General features: G+C 50.1%; 1 protein-coding gene across 7 annotated transcripts; it reads right to left on the reverse strand.

The window, feature by feature from the left end:
• Positions 1-1530: 1530 nt before the first annotated feature.
• LOC111149605 (splicing factor 3b subunit 2) lies at positions 1531-16135 on the reverse strand. 7 transcript variants are annotated; one of them, XM_022506755.1, is made up of 22 exons: positions 15987-16135; positions 15778-15824; positions 15397-15474; positions 14417-14665; positions 13938-13988; positions 12864-12981; positions 12472-12572; positions 12044-12140; positions 11762-11853; positions 11163-11378; positions 10870-11007; positions 10649-10729; positions 10205-10432; positions 8891-8929; positions 8014-8097; positions 7795-7902; positions 6928-7035; positions 6510-6652; positions 6325-6426; positions 2387-2486; positions 2110-2295; positions 1531-1770 (listed from the first exon to the last, which is right to left on the reverse strand). In XM_022506755.1, the coding sequence occupies exons 1-22, from the start codon at positions 16117-16119 to the stop codon at positions 1699-1701; spliced, it is 2571 nt and encodes an 856-aa protein (XP_022362463.1). In that variant the 5' UTR covers positions 16120-16135; the 3' UTR covers positions 1531-1698. The 7 variants fall into 7 exon arrangements, with proteins under 7 accessions (XP_022362463.1, XP_022362465.1, XP_022362462.1 ...); XM_022506757.1 differs by having other exon boundaries at positions 6510-6550; positions 6991-7035; positions 8014-8103; ... (1 more) ...; positions 13938-13985; positions 15987-16133; XM_022506754.1 differs by having other exon boundaries at positions 8014-8103; positions 8780-8929; positions 13938-13985; positions 15987-16133.
• Positions 16136-16575: the final 440 nt, after the last annotated feature.

Raw genomic sequence — 16575 nt, forward strand, 5'->3', positions numbered from 1 at the left:
ACGCGCGGGGCCTCTCGGCGCGCGGTCCTCGCGCTCGCCCGCCGCTGCCTGTTGCGGCTCGCGCCGCCGAGACACTGGGTGGGAGTGTCCGGGGGGGCGGGGAGCTCTGGCTGGCGCCGGCCCCACCCAGCGCCGAGGGGCGGGGCCCGGGCTCGCGCTCGCGCCCCTGGCGAGCCTGTGGGCGCGCTCCCCCTGTTCCCCACGCTCCCTAGCTGTCCCCGCTCCCCTCGCTCCCGAACCCGGCCGGACCTGCCCTCAAATCCGCGGCGCGGGCGGCAGTCAGCCGGCCCGGCCCTCCCCTCCCCCGTCTCCCTCTCGACTGCAACAGCCCGGCCTGCGGAAACTCCGCTTTTCCGGGGCGCGGCCCCGGCCAGAAGGGGGCTGCCGCGGGAGCGCGCTTTGGGCCCTTTGGATCCCCAGAGCCGAGGCAAAAGCGGCCGCCGGCCAATGCCCGCGTCGCGCCAGCCCACCTGGCCCCCACCCCGCTGTACTGCCCCGGGGTTTCTTCACGACCCACGAAAGGGAGCCGTGGCGACCCCAGGGGACGGCCCGCACGCCTGTGGGCCGTGAAGTTCCCGTCCCTGCTTTTCTCCACCATAGACGCATGGTCCTAGAGTCCAAAAGGCCCTGGCAAGGGTGATATAAACCTAAGCCCTGGCCCAACCGGAGCCACCATTCCTCCTTTTCTGTCCTACAGCTCCCCTCCCCCAAAGCAGCATTCTGGAGTTCCAAGGCCCCCCATCCCTGCCCTCAATTTCTTTCACCTGTAATGTTTCCCCAGCTTCACTGTTTAATCTCTAACATCCTACTCCTCCCAAGACCTAGCTCAGTCAACGGTCATATCCAACGTGGACTCTCCCACACTACCCACCCCCATCCATCACCTCCAAAAACCATCTTGAAGCCTCCTGACATCTGCACCTTGGTTGGTGCACTTAGGGGACAGCAGTATGACTTCTTAGCACCCAGTAAATGCCCGTTGGGCCCCTGAAGTCCAACCTTGTCTCACCTGTTGGGCCGACTTCTTGGGACCAGAGGACTTACACGGAGAAAGCAAGCCCACCTCCACACACCCACCCACACCTAGATACTGGGTGACTGAAACCACTCAGGAGTTCATGTGAACGCAGAACAATCTAGATTTTGAGCTGTGTTCTCTCCCAGGTATGGACTTGGGACTCTTCAGGCCACAGGTCTATTAGGAAGGCCTGACCTGGCCTACTTCCCAAGCCCACTGCACTTCCTCAGCCCAGCCAGGGTGTTAAGCTGGCTATTTTTAGTCCCCAAGGACAAAGTAGTAAGGTCAAACCAGACCTAGAGATACTTCCCGGAGAGCCCTCTTACAAAAAGCAAGCCGTGGTAACACACAATTTCAGCATGGCCTTGAATTTGTCACTGGTCTCAACGGCAACATCTGATCCAGGTGCATGCCCCAGGTCACTGAGGCAGCCCTGAAGTTGCAGAAAAAGCCTGTTTTAGTCCTTTTGACGAGGGGATTAAAAGACGAAGGAGGATCAGAAGTGTTACATATGCATCTCTTTCCTTGGGAAACAGCTTTATTTACAAAACAGGTCTAAAATAAGAACATGAAATGACAAGCCCTTGGGAATTGTGGGAGAGCTGGCTCTTGGGGACCATGTGTGAAGCCCAAACATCCAGACAGAGGGCCTAAAGGAGGACCAGGTGTGTGAGGGGGACCTAAAATTTGAACTCCTTGTATTTTTTACTTCCCCCGCGGCTATCCTGGGGCTGAGCTTTCCGTTTCTTTTGCTGAAGGAGAGAAAGAGAAACAGGTTACAACGGGTGAAACAACCCACTAATCCCCAAGACAAGGGTGGGCAGCCTGACTCAGACAAGTCTGTGGAAAAAGTGCTAAAACTGGATTCTCAGACTTGGATGAGATCCCCTCCTTGTGCCTTAGTTTCATCATCCTTAAAGAGGGCAGCCCACCAGAGGATTTCTAAGGTTTTCGGGACCAGGGAAGCTCAGGGCAGCAGACACCGAGTGCACCCCCATTCTCATATTAGAGGACAACCTGCCACTGAAAAAGGAGGCCCTGGTACCTCGTCCCTGGCTCCCACCCGGCTGGGTCCCCCTGTGACCTCTTACCTTTTGTTTGGCAGCATGCTCGGCCACCATGTCACTGAAGTCTTCCTTCTCCACCTGTGCCTGCTGCTCCCGCACATGCTCCTCATACTTCTGGGTCATGGCCATGGGATCCAGCTCCAGCTCTTCAGGTGCCAGGGCCACTTCCACACCCTGTAGCTCGGGAGCCGGGCCCTTCCGGCTCATCACCTGGAAAAGGGATCAGAGTCTTGTCATCTACAGAGAGGCTTACAAGACTTCGTTTCTGCCCCCTTTCCCAGCCCCCAAAAAGAGTGCTCACTGTGGACATGTCATAGATGTGGGTTGATCCCATCATGGCTCCCCCAACAGTAGCCGTTCTCTTCTCTGGTAACACAGTGAACAGCTGAGGTGTCTCACTTCTGCAAAGGACAATGCAGTCAGGCCCAAAAAGGAAGGGACCAAAGGGTCTCCAGTAGGGGAAGAAAAGAGAACGCAAGCAGCACCTCCGCCCAGCTCCCAAAGAGACTGCCAGTCACCCGGAGGAAAAACGATGCCTAGGCTGCCTCTGCAGGTCGTAGAGACCCAGAAGAGGAAACAACTTGGTTGGTGGGGAGTGGGGTGGAACAGTGCTGATTCCGGGAAAAAGAGCCCAGAAGGAATACAGGGACTGAGTTAAAGGATCCCCTGAACCAAGTTTAGGGGATCAGAGACCAAGATTCCCACATGTAAGGAAGGGCTAAGGGTCAGGCTAAAAGCTCCCCAAGAACTCTGGTACAGAGAAGATGCCAAGAGAAGACAGACAACAGCTCCTGCCCAAAGCTGTACCTGGACTTCGAACATAGAGAACTCAAACTTCCAGTACTTCTATAGCACAAGAACTAGCCGAGCCAGTCTGGCCATGTACTTCAATGATTCCACTCAAAACACAAAAGCAAATGTAGCAATATCAACCCGGACCTCCCCTCACCTCTCCCTCTGGAAAAGTAACCATCTATTCTTTTTTTTTTTTTTTTTAGATTTTATTTATTTATTTATTTGACAGACAGAGATCCCAAGTAGGCAGAGAGGCAGGCAGAGAGAGAGGGGAGGAAGCAGGCTCCCCCCTGAGCAGAGAGAGCCCAATGTGGGGCTCGATCCCAGGATCCCGGGATCACGACCTGAGCCAAAAGCAGAAGCTTTATTAACCCACTGAGCCCCCCAGGCACCCCAGTAACCATCTATTCTCACACAGCAGCCAGTTACCACCTTAGAACAGTTAGGATCCGGTCATTCCTTTGCTCAAAAACCTCTGAGGCTTATTTGAATAAACCCAACCTCCCTACATGATCTAAAGGGTTCATAATCTGGTCCCTTCCTTAATCCCTGTTCACTATACTCCAACCACAAGACCCTTCTTTTCTTGTGTATATATGCCAAGCTTGAGCCTTCTGCAAAAGGAGTAACAGGGACGAGATTTACCCGCCCACCTGAAACAACCATAAAAATTAAAAAGTGGGCAAAACACATGAAACAAAGATTTCAGGTCATTGGACGGGGGTAACAAAGCATAATAACTTGTGAGACAGGAAACAAATGAGGCGTGTCCTACAGTGACGCTGCCTACTGCACTGAGAGTCTGTAGGCCACACAAGGAGGGGGAAGCCATGTAGAGCCCAGAGGACTCTAGCTGACTGAGTTGAAGGGATGAAACTGAAAGGCCACAGAGGCCAAGGCAGCTAGAGGTCACAGGGCAGAGTCCTAGAGAAGAGACAGCAGCATAGAAACTTGAGAACTCCGGAGACCGACAGAGGGTCCTCCTCAGTATTGATGTGAGTGAAGTGCCAGAGCCGGGGACAGAACCACCCAAAGGCACTGGTGGTAACAGTGTCTGCTGCCCACATGGGCCAGGGAATAGCACCTAACTCACTAGCCTGATTAAAAATCCTTCTGATTAACAGGGCATTGGGTGGAATGTACAGAACGTCCTGTGCCTGGTGGTGGAGAGGACCACACACAGCTTCAGTCCTGCCTCAGGAACCTGAAAAGCAAGACCGGAGAATCAAACTGTTTCCAAGTACCTTAACTGTGTGCCTAGACAAACCCGAGCAAGGCTTGCAGGAATACAAAGAACCCAGAACCCCGAACCCAACGAGGTAAATTTCACCAAGTCTGGCTTTCAGTCAAAAATTAACAAGCATGTAGGGTGCCTGGGTGGCACAGTCGGTTAAGTGTGCAACTCTTTTTTTTTTTTTTTTTTAAGATTTTATTTATTTATTTGACAGAGAGAGATCACAAGCAGGCAGAGAGGCAGGCAGAGAGAGAGAAGGGGGAAGCAGGCTCCCTGCTGAGCAGAAAGCCTGATGTGGGGCTCGATCCCAGGACCCTGAGATCATGACCTGAGCCGAAGGCAGAGGCTTAACCCACTGAGCCACTCAGGCACCCCTAAAACTCTTGGTTTTGGCTCAGGTCATGATCTCAGGGCTAGGAGATCAAGGCCCCCATTAAGATCTGCACTCAGCACGGAGTCTGCTTGGGATTCTCTCTCTCTGTCCCTCTGCTCCTCCTGCTTGTGCTCGCTCTCTCAAATAAATCTAAAAAAAAAAAAAAAAGAAGTAAATACAAAGAGAAAAGAGATTTTCAAAAGGAAAAGAGCATCAGTGAGCAGGAGGGCAGCTTTGAGAGACCTAATACATACATAATTGGAGTTACAAAGGAGAAAAAGAAAAAGCAAAGGGACCAGAAGATATATTTGGAGAGGGGCACCTGGGTGGCTCAGTCGGTTAAGCATCCAACTCTTGATTCTGGCTCAGAGTTGTGAGAGCAAGCCCCATGCTGGGCCTGGAGCCTCGCTCATGGACCCCGCTAGGGATTCTCTCCCTTTGCCTCACCCCCGCCCCAAAATAAAGTACTGAAAGTAAACTGCCAACCTAGAATCCTATCCCTGACCAAAATCAAAAATCTGTCAAAAGGACATTTAAATAAAACCAAAAAAAATTAAAATAAAATAAATCTTTCGAAAGGACAAACGAAGAAACTTTCAGGCTGCCAATACTGGAAGAATTTATGACCAACAGATCCACAAAAAGAAATGCTGAAGAATGCCTTTCAGGTGGCAGGAAAATGCCACCAGATGAAAACCTGGATGTACACAAAGAAATGAAAGTTCACTGAGAATGGTATTTACATGATAATATAAGACTAATTATTTAAATCACTCTAAAAGATTAAAAAAAAAAAGGACAACTGATCATTTAAACAAAAATAACCACATAACGTAGGATTTACAATATGTAAAAGTAAAAAGCATGATGACCACACAAAGGCTGGGAAAAGAAAAACGGAGTACACTGCTCTTAGGTGCTCACTACTCTCCACTCTCCACAAGCGGCATTATCACTTGAAGGTAGATTGTGATAAAGACCCGTACTATAAACCCTACAGCAACCACTAAAAATAATAAAACAGGGGTGCCTGGGTGGCTCAGTCACTAAACGTCTGCCTTCGGCTCAGGTCATGATCTCAGGGTCCTGGGACTGAGCTCCACATTGTGCTCCCTGCTCAGCAGGAGGCCCACTTCTCCCTCTCCCACTCCCCCTGCTTGGGTTCCCTCTCTTGCTGTCTCTCTGTCAAATAAATAAATAAAATCTTTAAGAAAATAAAGTAAAATAAAATTTAAAAAAATAACAAAACAGAGCTTTACATTTAATAAGTCAACAAAGGAGATAAAATGGAGTCATTAAAAAAAAAAAAAAAGTTCAATTACTCTAAAATGTACCAAATGGGAAAACAGAACACAATCCAGAATGGGCAAAGAAATGACCTCAGGACAAAGGAGTCAATTCATCAAGAAGCCTTAACAGTCCTACACAGTTACATACCTAGTAAGGGAGTTTCCATTGCAAGACTCGGAGAAACCCCTGTCTGTCTTAGGCACTTCTGGTTCCTTCTGCCTCAGATTACCTTGCAGTTAGATCTTTCCTAACATTTAGCTCTCGGCTCAAATACCTCAGTGAGACCTTCCCAAAGACCTCCCCGCCACCCAGTTCCCTCCAGATCCCATTACCTGGTTGAGTTTGTGTCACCTTCCTACCCCTATCTGAAATCACCTTGTTCTCTGATGATCTGCTTACCTGGTGTTTTTCACTGCCTAAAGCCAGGCCTAGCAGAGTCCATAATTGGTTCACAAGGTGAGGAAAGCAGAGCACAAGTCAGCTGGCCGACCCAGAGGCTGAAGGGAAGAGGAAGACCCTCCCTCTCAGCTGTGCCTGGTTCTCTCACCCATCCATCGCTTCCTCAATCTTCTTCTTCCTCAGCTCAATGAGCTCAGGGGTCTCCATTCCAGCCGGCACCGACGAGAACCCTCCAGGAGTGATGAGGCCACTGTGAAGAGAGAAACAAGCTCTGGAGTAACGAGAAAGCCCCCAGCGACAGACCACTTTAGAGGCAGACTCTGCTCGCCCCACCTGTCTGCAGGGGTAATAAAGCCGGTCTCATCTGGTTTGTCCTCATCACTTTCTTCTTCTTCCTCTTCTTCTGAAGACTCTTCATCAGATGGCTCCAGCTCCCCCCAAGGGGTCCTATCAATCTCCTCTTCCTCAGTCTTGGTCTGAAAGAGATCATTCATTCATTCAGCAAACATTTACTATGTATCTACGATGCCTCAAGTTGTTGCGAACTGAAGGGATATAAAAGTAAACAGACAATAATCTCTGCCCAGAGAGAGCTCATATTCTAGTGGGGAACCTACTGCAGTCACATCTCGGGAAAATGCATGCAATTTTACAGACTTTGAAACTTCCGAACACCCGGCTCCCTGACAATGACTATAAACCAACTACCTCCACACTTCATGACCTGAAGTAAGACAGCCATGGCCTATACCTGAAATTCAGCAGCATTGGTTCCAAACACATCCCCGTAGAGTGGTTTCCCAGTCTCATCTACTGGGGGTTTGCCCCAGCCACCAGCATGATATCCAAAGGAACAGCTCTGCAAGAGACCCAACGCAAGTCAGTTCCACTGCTAAGCGCCAGAGCGAACGCTGGAGCCCTGGAGAGACGTCACGCTACAAAGTACAGAACTAGCGCTTGGTAACTCTGGAAATTAGGATTTCAGGGAAGAATTAAGTGTTATAAAGCATTACAGAGCAAAAGTAGTAAGCGAGAAAAATCCAGAGGCAACAGGATGGGGAAATGGGAGGCAGAGAGTTGACTATTAAACCTCGGCCTTCACATTAGAATCCACGCTGCCTGAAGGTAAAAAACACGACTCTTAACTTCTTACCGATTTTTCCTAACTTTAAGAAGCTTTTAAAATCTATTTCTCTAAAGGGACAGAAATTTTTACCTGAAGTTTAACAATTACTTCTTTTTCACCGTAATGACTTTGCTATCAAAGTTTTTTAAAATCAATGCTTCATATTTCAAAATAAAAGTGCAATGACATTCTTGAGATAAAATTATTTCTATCTGTCCAGCCGTGTATATATCAAAGAGATATCTGGAAACACATACACCAAATTTTAAATCTGGTTATTTCTGAGTGGTGAAATTATAGGCGATTTGTTTTCATCTTTGGACTCATCAATTCTCACTGACTGTTTTATAACAAACAAAAACGTACTTTTTTTTTGGAAAAAAAAAAAAGAGAGAGAGAAAGAGACATGGTAGGGTGGGATGAGGGAAGGAGAAAAAAAATCATCCTCTAGTTAAAAAGCAGAGGCAACTAAGAATGAAAGCCAGCGCTCACCTCAGGGATGGGCGAGTTCAGCCCAGGAATTTTCAGGTTGGGGTACGACGGGGGTGGTCCATATCGCTGCATGGCAATCAGCCACGGGGGAGGGACCTTGTGAGCATTCTGCCGGAAAAAGAGAACAGGATACCATTTGCCCGACCTTGTCCTTTGTCTCTCTTCTGCCCCAATTCCCATCCTCTTCTTGGCCTCCCCAGTCAGGTAACTGGCACTCACTGGTCCTACTGGCATCCCCAAGGAAATCCTTAGCTCATCAGACAGATCTCCTGGCTTCTTCTCCTTCAGTCGTGTCTCAAACTCCTTCCCCTGAGAAAAAAGCAGAGCACACTGTATTATGAATGCCAGACACACACTGGGAATTCAATGGCAAGAGGCTAGGGGAACAAAGAAGAGAAGTCCCAATCCACTCCAGACACAAAATCCCACTGAGAGCTGCCCTAGTGCCTGTTGATTCTCATCACTCCTTTCCCTGGCTGGAGTAGGAAAAGGAATAAAGGCCAGAAAGGAGGAGAAAAGCAGGACTCCCAGTGCCGACATTAACCCACCAGAAGACCATGGCCAGATTCAGGACCTGCTTTCTCATCTGTGAAATGAGGACACTCGACAGGATGATCGCCAAGATCCTTCCACCCCCAAAATTCCCTGATATCCTGGTGACGGCCATTTCAAGGATCAGGAGGAAAAAATAAAAATTTTTCTCCCACCCTCAGTATTAACTGTTTTCCTAAAAGCATCCACCACTTGGTGCCTCTGCTCCTTATCCAGTCATCCAGTCATCATTTTAAAGACATGGACTAAACCTCTCCTCCAAAAAAAAAACCTACCTCACTTTAAGATTTCAAATTCCACTCCCTCCAAGGGGAGTTAAGAGTTAAGGCTGAGGAGAGGAGCCACTGTACCATCTAGGAAAGCCTTTCCAACCAAGAGTTACACAGCCGTGACCGAAGGCCCAGTCTTTTCTCCCCAGCCCCTACGCCCGAACCTCATAGTACAGGTCCCCGTGGATGGTCAGTTTTGGCTTGGTCTGCCACTTGAAGAAAGCATCGTGCAGTTTCTGGTAGTCAATGTCAATCTTCCCCATCTTCGGCCGAACCTTCTCTCGCATTTTGGACTTCATGGTCTTCTGTTCTTCCTGTGAAGAATGCCAGAAGACAGATTATAAAAAATATTCACCAAGTTCAGCTCTTTACAGATCTGGCTCCCTGCTCCCAAAAGAAATACAGGGAGGGGGGGTGCCTGGGTGGCTCAGTGGGTTAAAGCCTCTGCCTTCGGCTCAGGTCATGATTCCCAGGGTCCTGGGATCGAGCCCCACATCGGGCTCTCTGCTCCGCAGGGAGCTTGCTTCCCACCCCCTTCTGCCTGCCTCTCTGCCTACTTGTGATCTCTGTCTGTCAAATAAATAAATTTAAAAATCTTAAAAAAAAAAAAAAAAAAGAAAAGAAAAAGAAAAGAAATACAGGGAGGGGCACCTGAGTGGTTCAGTCAGTTAAGCACCTGCCTTCGGCTCAAATCATGATCCCAGAGTCCTGGGATCGAGCCCTGCACTGGGCTCTGCTCAGCAGGGTGTCCGGTTCTCCCTCTCCCTCTGCCCATCCCCCTCCACACATGCTGTCTCTCATTTTCTCACTCTCAAATAAATAAGTATTTAAAAAATAAAAAAAAGAAAGGGAAACCTCATTTATCTCATTCCAGAAGTCACCAAAATCCTTCCTGCTCAAACCCCTCAAAATTACATAATCCCAGTTGAACAAAATAGATGTGTCATATAAAATCATCTTCAGCTAAGGACACAGATGGTTTTTCAAACCATCTGATCAAGAGACTGACCTCATCAGCTGCCTCTGGACAGAACTGGGTGACTGGAGTCTAACTGAGAGACAGTTTTCATCATGTATTTTTGTACCTCCTGAATTTTCTGCAGTATACACAAGTATTCTCTACTCAAAGTATTTCACTTAAAAATTTAAATCTAAGAAGTTACACAACCACCCTGAATCTCCAGCCACAAAGTGCATCAGGCTCACATTGGGAACAGGGAACTGCACACACAGCCAAAAGCCACCTGCAGGAAAAGGAGTCACCATGTGCAGTTCAAAGAATTGGCCTAGTGCAGGCAGAGGAAGGATGAGGAGAGAAGGGGGGAAACGGAGCCATGTGGAATCAGAAGTCTCAGCATGGGGCAGGAGAACCAGCTCTGAACATCGAGGTCAGGTCTGCCTTTCATGAGCTGTTGTCTTTCCCCCGCCCTTCCCGCTCTCTATCATAGGCAGTGGTGACTTCCGAAGAATGAATAATTAGACAATTAACAAGAACGTAGACTTTGGGAACCACATTCCCGATTTTGAAGCAGGCTGCTATTAAAGCCGTGGAGCTGCAAGGCGGATCTGGGTCCTGGCCGGTCCCCTACCTTCTCCTGCAGGGCTTCCCGCATCTCCTGGATGCCTGTGCGTTTGATGAAGTCTGGCAGCTCAAACGGGGGCTTCTCGATGCCTCGTTTGCCCTGTAGGTACTTGCGCTTAAAACACCAGTGGCGTGGTACAGGCACAGAATTCCGAGTGGCCTTGAGGTGAACCAAGAGCTTGGGGTCCTGTGCGGTGACATCGTGCATCTCCACGACATCGGGCCGAGCCACAAGCTGGAAAACACAGCAACGTGCCACTAGAAAGCCCTAAACTCTCAGATCTGAGACTCTCTCTTTCATTCCTCAGAGGACATGTGCCTACGTCACCCAGGCCTCCTTCAAAGCCCTCCTCCCTACCCCGCAAAAACAAAACCCTTGTGCATCTCTAGAAGCTTTTCACGCGGTCTCCCAGCCACGCTCTAGGATCTGCCAGATCCACTCCAAGCTCACCTGCTTGAGCTCAGCCACGGTGAAGCGATTCATTCGGCGCAACTTCTTCTTAGACAACTTGGGGGCCTCGGGCTTCTTTTCCTAGAACAAAACCATCATTTCTTTTCAGCATTGCCTGGCTCACCCCAAAGGCATTCTCCTTTGCAGGAGCTCACCACGGCCCCTTGCCAGGTGCACCTCAGCCACCCATCCCAAGCCCCCCTCCCCCGCAGGAGCTTCACCTGTTCATCGTCACTGCTATCGTCATCGCTGTCCTTGTGCTCCTCCTCAAAGCCCTTCTTCTTGGGGGCTGTGGAGTTCTCCAGTTTGTCAAGTTTCTCTGGCTCCTTCTCCTTCTCCTTCTTCACGTCATCGGTGAGCTGGGAAGGCAGACGACGTGGAAACCTAAGCCCTGTGTCCCTCCCTAGTTCTGAACCCAGCACCAAAAAGACGCCCTCCCTTACCCTGTCTCTTTCCCCATCCCTGCCCGTTCCCTGCTCAGCTGTGCCCCTTCCCCATGTGCTGCTCCTTGTACCTTGAAAGCCTCAAAAATCCTCTTGAAGAAGATGAAGTTGGGCTCATAAATTTCCGGTTCTTCAGTCACATACTCAATTTCAACATCAGCCGCCGGGGAGTCAGAGCCGCGGGACCGGGTTGACTCTTTCTCTCGGTCCCCAGAGCTCTCAGAAGACGCCCCCCGTACCCGCTGGGGCTTTTTCTTCTTCTTTCGGTTCCGCCGCTTCCGGTTTTTCTTTCAAGAGAAGGAAAACCAACTGGGTCAGAGAATCCAAGCATCACGCCCGCCCCTAATCTCCTCATCCTGTTTCCCCAAGTGACAGAGGAAAGAGGCCTTGAAGTCAGACTCCAAAGTTCTGCTCCTCTCAAGCTGTGTGCCTATCAGTAAATTTCTGCACCTCTCAGAACCTAAATGTTTGCAGCTATAAAACGCTGGCATGCACAGTACTCTGAACTCCAAAGATTTATGATAATTAAATGCGAAATATCTGTAAGATACTTGGGACAGGAACTGGCATGAATAGTAACTATTACTTATTGAACACCTTGAACTAGTATGACTTTAGTGCCCAAATACCATCTCCTAACATTCCTTCCAGACTCTGCTCCATCCCATACCTCTTTCTTGGATACAGACACGGTGTCCTCCTCAGTCTCTGACGCTGACTGGCCCAGGGATGAGCGAGTGTCTGTTTCCATTTCCTCTTCCTCTGTAAGGGAGAAAGGCGGCCATCAGTCTCCTCGCACTGGTACCACGCCACTCGCCCACAGTAACTCCTTTTTACCAAGGGCCAGTTTCCCTCTCAAAGGATGGGACAGAAGAAAGGGATGAAGGAGTGCAGACTCGGCCTCAGCCTCTCCAGGTTCTGCCCTGAAGCCTTCGGGACCCAACACACTCACCGTGCTGAGAGTTCATCTCTTCCTGGCGGCTCTCCTTCAGCTGCAGGATCTTTTCCAAAGCCTGGGGGATCTTGGGTCCCACAGAGGGGTCATCCATCTGCCAGAGGCAATCCAGACAGAGAAGATAATTTTTAGATTTCTACCTCTTGTACAAGAAAGACTGTCAGCTAGGTGATGTAAACGGCAGATAGCAACAATACGAAAGGGACACAATCATCCCTCAGCCCCCTTCAGAGTGAACCTCAGAACCCTGCCCTGGAAACGTCTCCCAAACCCTACTTCCTGCTCTACCTAAATATACTTTAACTAGATATGGCTCTCCCCTGCCCCCCACCCCTGGAAGTCCTCCTATCTTCTCTCAGAATCCTTCTCCAGAAAGAGTCCTTCTCCATACTCTCCAGTCCCTAGAAAGAAATCACCAATCTCACCTCTCTATTCTCATCTCCAGGGGGTGGTGGCGGACCACGAGGCCGGGGAACCGGGGCTCCCATGGGCAAAACAGTGGGAGTGGGGCCCACTGGAGCAGCAACTGTGAGAAGAAAGAAATTCAATGTCAGAAGAGACAAAACACGCATCTTAAAAATTACCTTCCTTGCTAAAGGTCACTGTGATGGTCACCCATCACAGGGAGAGGGGGTGGCTAGAAGGGAGCCCGGGGGAGATTCTGAGGTACTAGTATCATTCTGGTTCTTGGTCCTCGTGCTGGTTGTATTAGTTACCCAGTTTACGACAGTTCACTGAACTTATGCACTCCACAGACATGTACTTACGAGTAGGATTTTTCAGTCTTTCCCCTTCCCTTCCATTTCCAGGGTCTTACCTCGAGGACCCAAAGGAGTGCGAACGCCAATCTGGCCCATGTCTTGTGGGGGCCGAGGGACTGGGGTGCCCATCTTGGCAATCTCCTGCTGCCGTTCCTGCTCCAGGAGCACAGCTGCCTATAAGAGAGACGTGGGAGTGAAGACACAGCTTGGAAATCCATTGGGCAGGCAGCCTCTGGCAAACACAGGCTTTTAGCCAATAGGCCCAAGAAGAACAATCAGGTACCACCAGGGTTCGGACATCCTCATCACCCCCACCCTTCCAGGCTACTGATCCAAGTGCAGGAGGCCTCTCATCACAAAAGAAAACCCCTGGAAATAACACCAAAAAACCCCAGGGAACTCCTGGTTTCTAACAGAGAATTTAACATTTAGCTACACAAAGCCTTCTATTTTTTAACAAGAGTTTTCTTCCCCAAGAGATTAAGTTATTTCTAAGGAACAATGAATTCTTTTCTTATTCCTGCTCTTCAAGATCTAGCACAATCTAGGCAAAAACAGCACTTCATAAATAATTTCGTGTCTATTCCTGTTAATGTTTACCTTCTAATACTCCCAGTAACACACTAGGGAACAACTGACAAAATGCCCCTCTGGGAGTGGATGTCTTCTGTCTCATTCTCTAACTACATCTACCAGGTTTAGTCTAAATCCAATACAACTGACTAAATAAATCCAGGCTCTCCTCGCGGGTACCTAACACAATTGTCATGTAAGACTAACAGGAACCACCAAACTTCTTCTGTAATGGGCTAAATGATAAACATCTTAAACATTATGGGTCATTGCAAAGGCCGTAGTATGTTCTGATTGGCTTATTTTTTCTTTTCTTAACAATCCTTTAAAGACAGAAAAACCATTCTTAACTTGCAGGCCATGCTAAATCAGGTCACAGTCTGTAGTTTACCAATCCCCGGGCTCCAGAGAAGATGGGATTATTTGGAAGATACTGGAACTTAAGGATGAGGCAACCTCCATGGAAAACTTGCAAGGCACATCTTGTTCTGGACACTGAGCACTAGGAATGAGAGTCCATGGACTGGACCATAAGGCCAAAGCCTGGGGGGCATTACCCGCTTCTGCTGCTCCAAGAGCTCGTGTTCTTTCAGTGAATGATCTCCCTGCTTAAAAAAGAAAACAAGCTCCCATCAGCACCACCATCCCTGAGGCCAGGCTGTCCTAACTCTGCTTCCTGGGGTCCTCTTCCATTTGAGGGCCTATGTTCTAGTCTTGGGTCCAGACCTTTCCAGAAAGCTCGGCCCCAGGGTGCCTGGGTGGCTCAGTTGGTTAAGCGTCTGCCTTCGGCTCAGGTCATGATCCCAGGGTCCAGGGATCAAGTCCCGCATCAGGCTCCCTGCTCAGCAGGGAGTCTGCTTCTCCTTCTCCCTCTGCCTCTGCCCTCCCCCCCTGCTCATGCTCTCTAATAAATAAATAAAATATTAAAAAAAAAAAAAAAAAGGAGGAGGAGGAGCCTTAGCCTCAGCCTCTCTGAAGCTCCACTGCCCCTTTAGCACCCTGTTGAGACCCACAATGAAGCTGCCATCTGCCCCACCTGCTTGGCACGTTCCTCTTGCTGCATGAGCAAGGCCGCCTGCTGCTGCGCCAGCTTCAGCCGCTCCTCCTCTGACAGAGCCACAGGCTCACCCACCCGCAGAGGAGGTGGTGGCCCCAAGTTTGGTGGGCGGGGTCCAACTGCCATAGGAAAGCCAAGGCCAAGGCCTGGTGGAGGTGGTGGGGGCGGTGGAGGAGGTTGCAGCGGGGGGAGTCCCATGGGTGGTGGCGGCATGGGAATCCCAGAAAGCTGTGGAAAAAAAATGTGAACACAAACTAGGAAACGTTTACCTACTGCAGACATTTGCTGGAGATCAACTATGAGCCAGGTGCTAGGATTCAAAGTCAAATGACATATAATTCTCGCATGTAAGAAAAAAATACTCTATAACAATACCAAAAGAAGAGGATGCTAATTTGGGGGAACCAACCAAGGAAACTATCAACTTTCTCCCCAGAAAAATGTGAACACAGATTTTGCATACAATTTCAGGAAATTCGAGGACACCTCTCAAGGCCACCTGGGAACTCCTCATCCCACACAGAGGAGTCAATAGTTCCCAGGTCAGAGCCATTGTCCCAGAGAAAAATTCAAATCCTGGCTCAGGAAGGACATGAAAGTTGAGAAGACTTAAGTAAACTGGAGCCAGTGTGTCCCAATGACTCACTAAATGTAAAAGCTATGAAATCAAACCAGGGAATGAGCCTTAATGTCTAACTGAACAAAATGGGAACTGTGCCTGGGGAAGGCAAAAAAGAATTCTTCCCAGCTGAAGGAGAATCAAGTCAGGCTTCCAGATTACTTAAGCTGCACCTTAAACGACAGGTAGAATTTGGAAAAGCAGAGGTTGGGAAAGGTGATAAGGATCAGGACCAAGGGAGAACTGAAGAGCTGCCATTTCTCCCTGTCCAATCTGTTAGTTGCATCTCCAATACACTGAATGTGAGAGATCATCTTATAAAGTAGAACCACCCCCTTACCTGTGCAGACATGGGAGGGGGAGCAGCTTTGTCCCCATCTTCGCCTCTCAGAACTGGCCGATTCAGCACGATGCCAGTCTGCAAAACAGAAAGGACTCCAGGTCAGTCCAAGAGGAGCTGTTCCAGGAAACGACATTCACTCCCATTCATTCCACAAAATTTCCCCAGTGCCTGTCTGCCAGAGCTTGAGCTAGTCACTGGAGAGGACCGACACAGACAGAAACGATTACAACTGGTCAGATAATGACAAAAACAAGCGGAAACTGCAAACCCCTGATTGCTGTGTAGAGCTACATAAAGAACCAAGACCGAGTAGTGAGGGGCCATGAAGGCCTTCTCTAAAAACTCGGCCTACCCCTATGTCCCGCCACCAACACGTACCTGGCGGGTGTAGGTCTGCAGCCTCTCCACCAGCTCCTCGCGACTCCCTGCTGGGCAAAGCACAGGATCAACAGGGTCCGTCAGGACCAAGTCAGGCCTCAGCGATCCGCCTCCGCCCCTCCCCCCGCCCCCGGGTCTCCGGGGTAACCAGGCTCCGCTTCTCCCTCAGGCCTGCGCTGCCCCGGCTCTTGACCTCTCGAGTTTCTCACCTTGGATCGGAGCTCCGATCTCTGCCAATTTGGCTTGCAGCTCCTGGGCAGCCCAAGCGCCATAGTGCCCAGGGGGTGGTGGCGGCGGTAGCTGCAACTCTCCTTTGGGAGGCTCGGGATGCTCGGCCGCCATCTTAGCCGCAAGAAGGCGCGCGACCAATCCGGAAGTTCGAGCCAGACTTGGGGCCCACTTCCCGGAACTTCCGGCAGCGCAGCACGCCACGTCCGCTGGAGGATTGGCAGGCGGTTCACACTGAGGCCCAGCCCCTGCGGTCTCCAAGTGTTCCCAGGGGAGCTGGCCGCGAGGCCTTCTGGGACTTGTAGTACGCAGGTTTCCTGCTCTGGCGGTCCGACTCTGGGAGGACTGTGCCGGGCTCAAGCACCCGGAACCCTGGGGGCTGGAGCGGGGGCGGGGCTGCGGGGCTGCGGAGAACGATGGTCCCGCCCGAAAGGCGTGCTCCCCGCGTCTGACCCGCGGGAGCGCGGAGCTCCAGCCTTCCGACCCGACTTCCAGCTCAGGCGTGAGAGGTCCCCGGGCGCTTACGTTCCTCAGGGAGTCCTGAAGGACTCATTCCGCCGGCGGCCGCGC

This window comes from Enhydra lutris, unplaced genomic scaffold (assembly GCF_002288905.1).
Source record: "Enhydra lutris kenyoni isolate GAN:26980312 unplaced genomic scaffold, ASM228890v2 scaffoldscaffold22, whole genome shotgun sequence".
Taxonomy (NCBI): Eukaryota; Metazoa; Chordata; class Mammalia; order Carnivora; family Mustelidae; genus Enhydra; species Enhydra lutris.

Coding starts and splice junctions, on each gene's coding strand:
- LOC111149605 (XM_022506750.1), bottom strand. CDS start 16,119: ATGGCGGCCGAGCATCCCGAGCCTCCCAAAGGAGAGTTGCAGCTACCG. Junction 10,730..10,869: donor ATAGCAGTGACGATGAACAG/GTGAAGCTCCTG, acceptor GTTTTGTTCTAG/GAAAAGAAGCCCGAGGCCCC. Junction 7,036..7,794: donor TGAACTCGCCCATCCCTGAG/GTGAGCGCTGGC, acceptor GGTCTCTTGCAG/AGCTGTTCCTTTGGATATCA.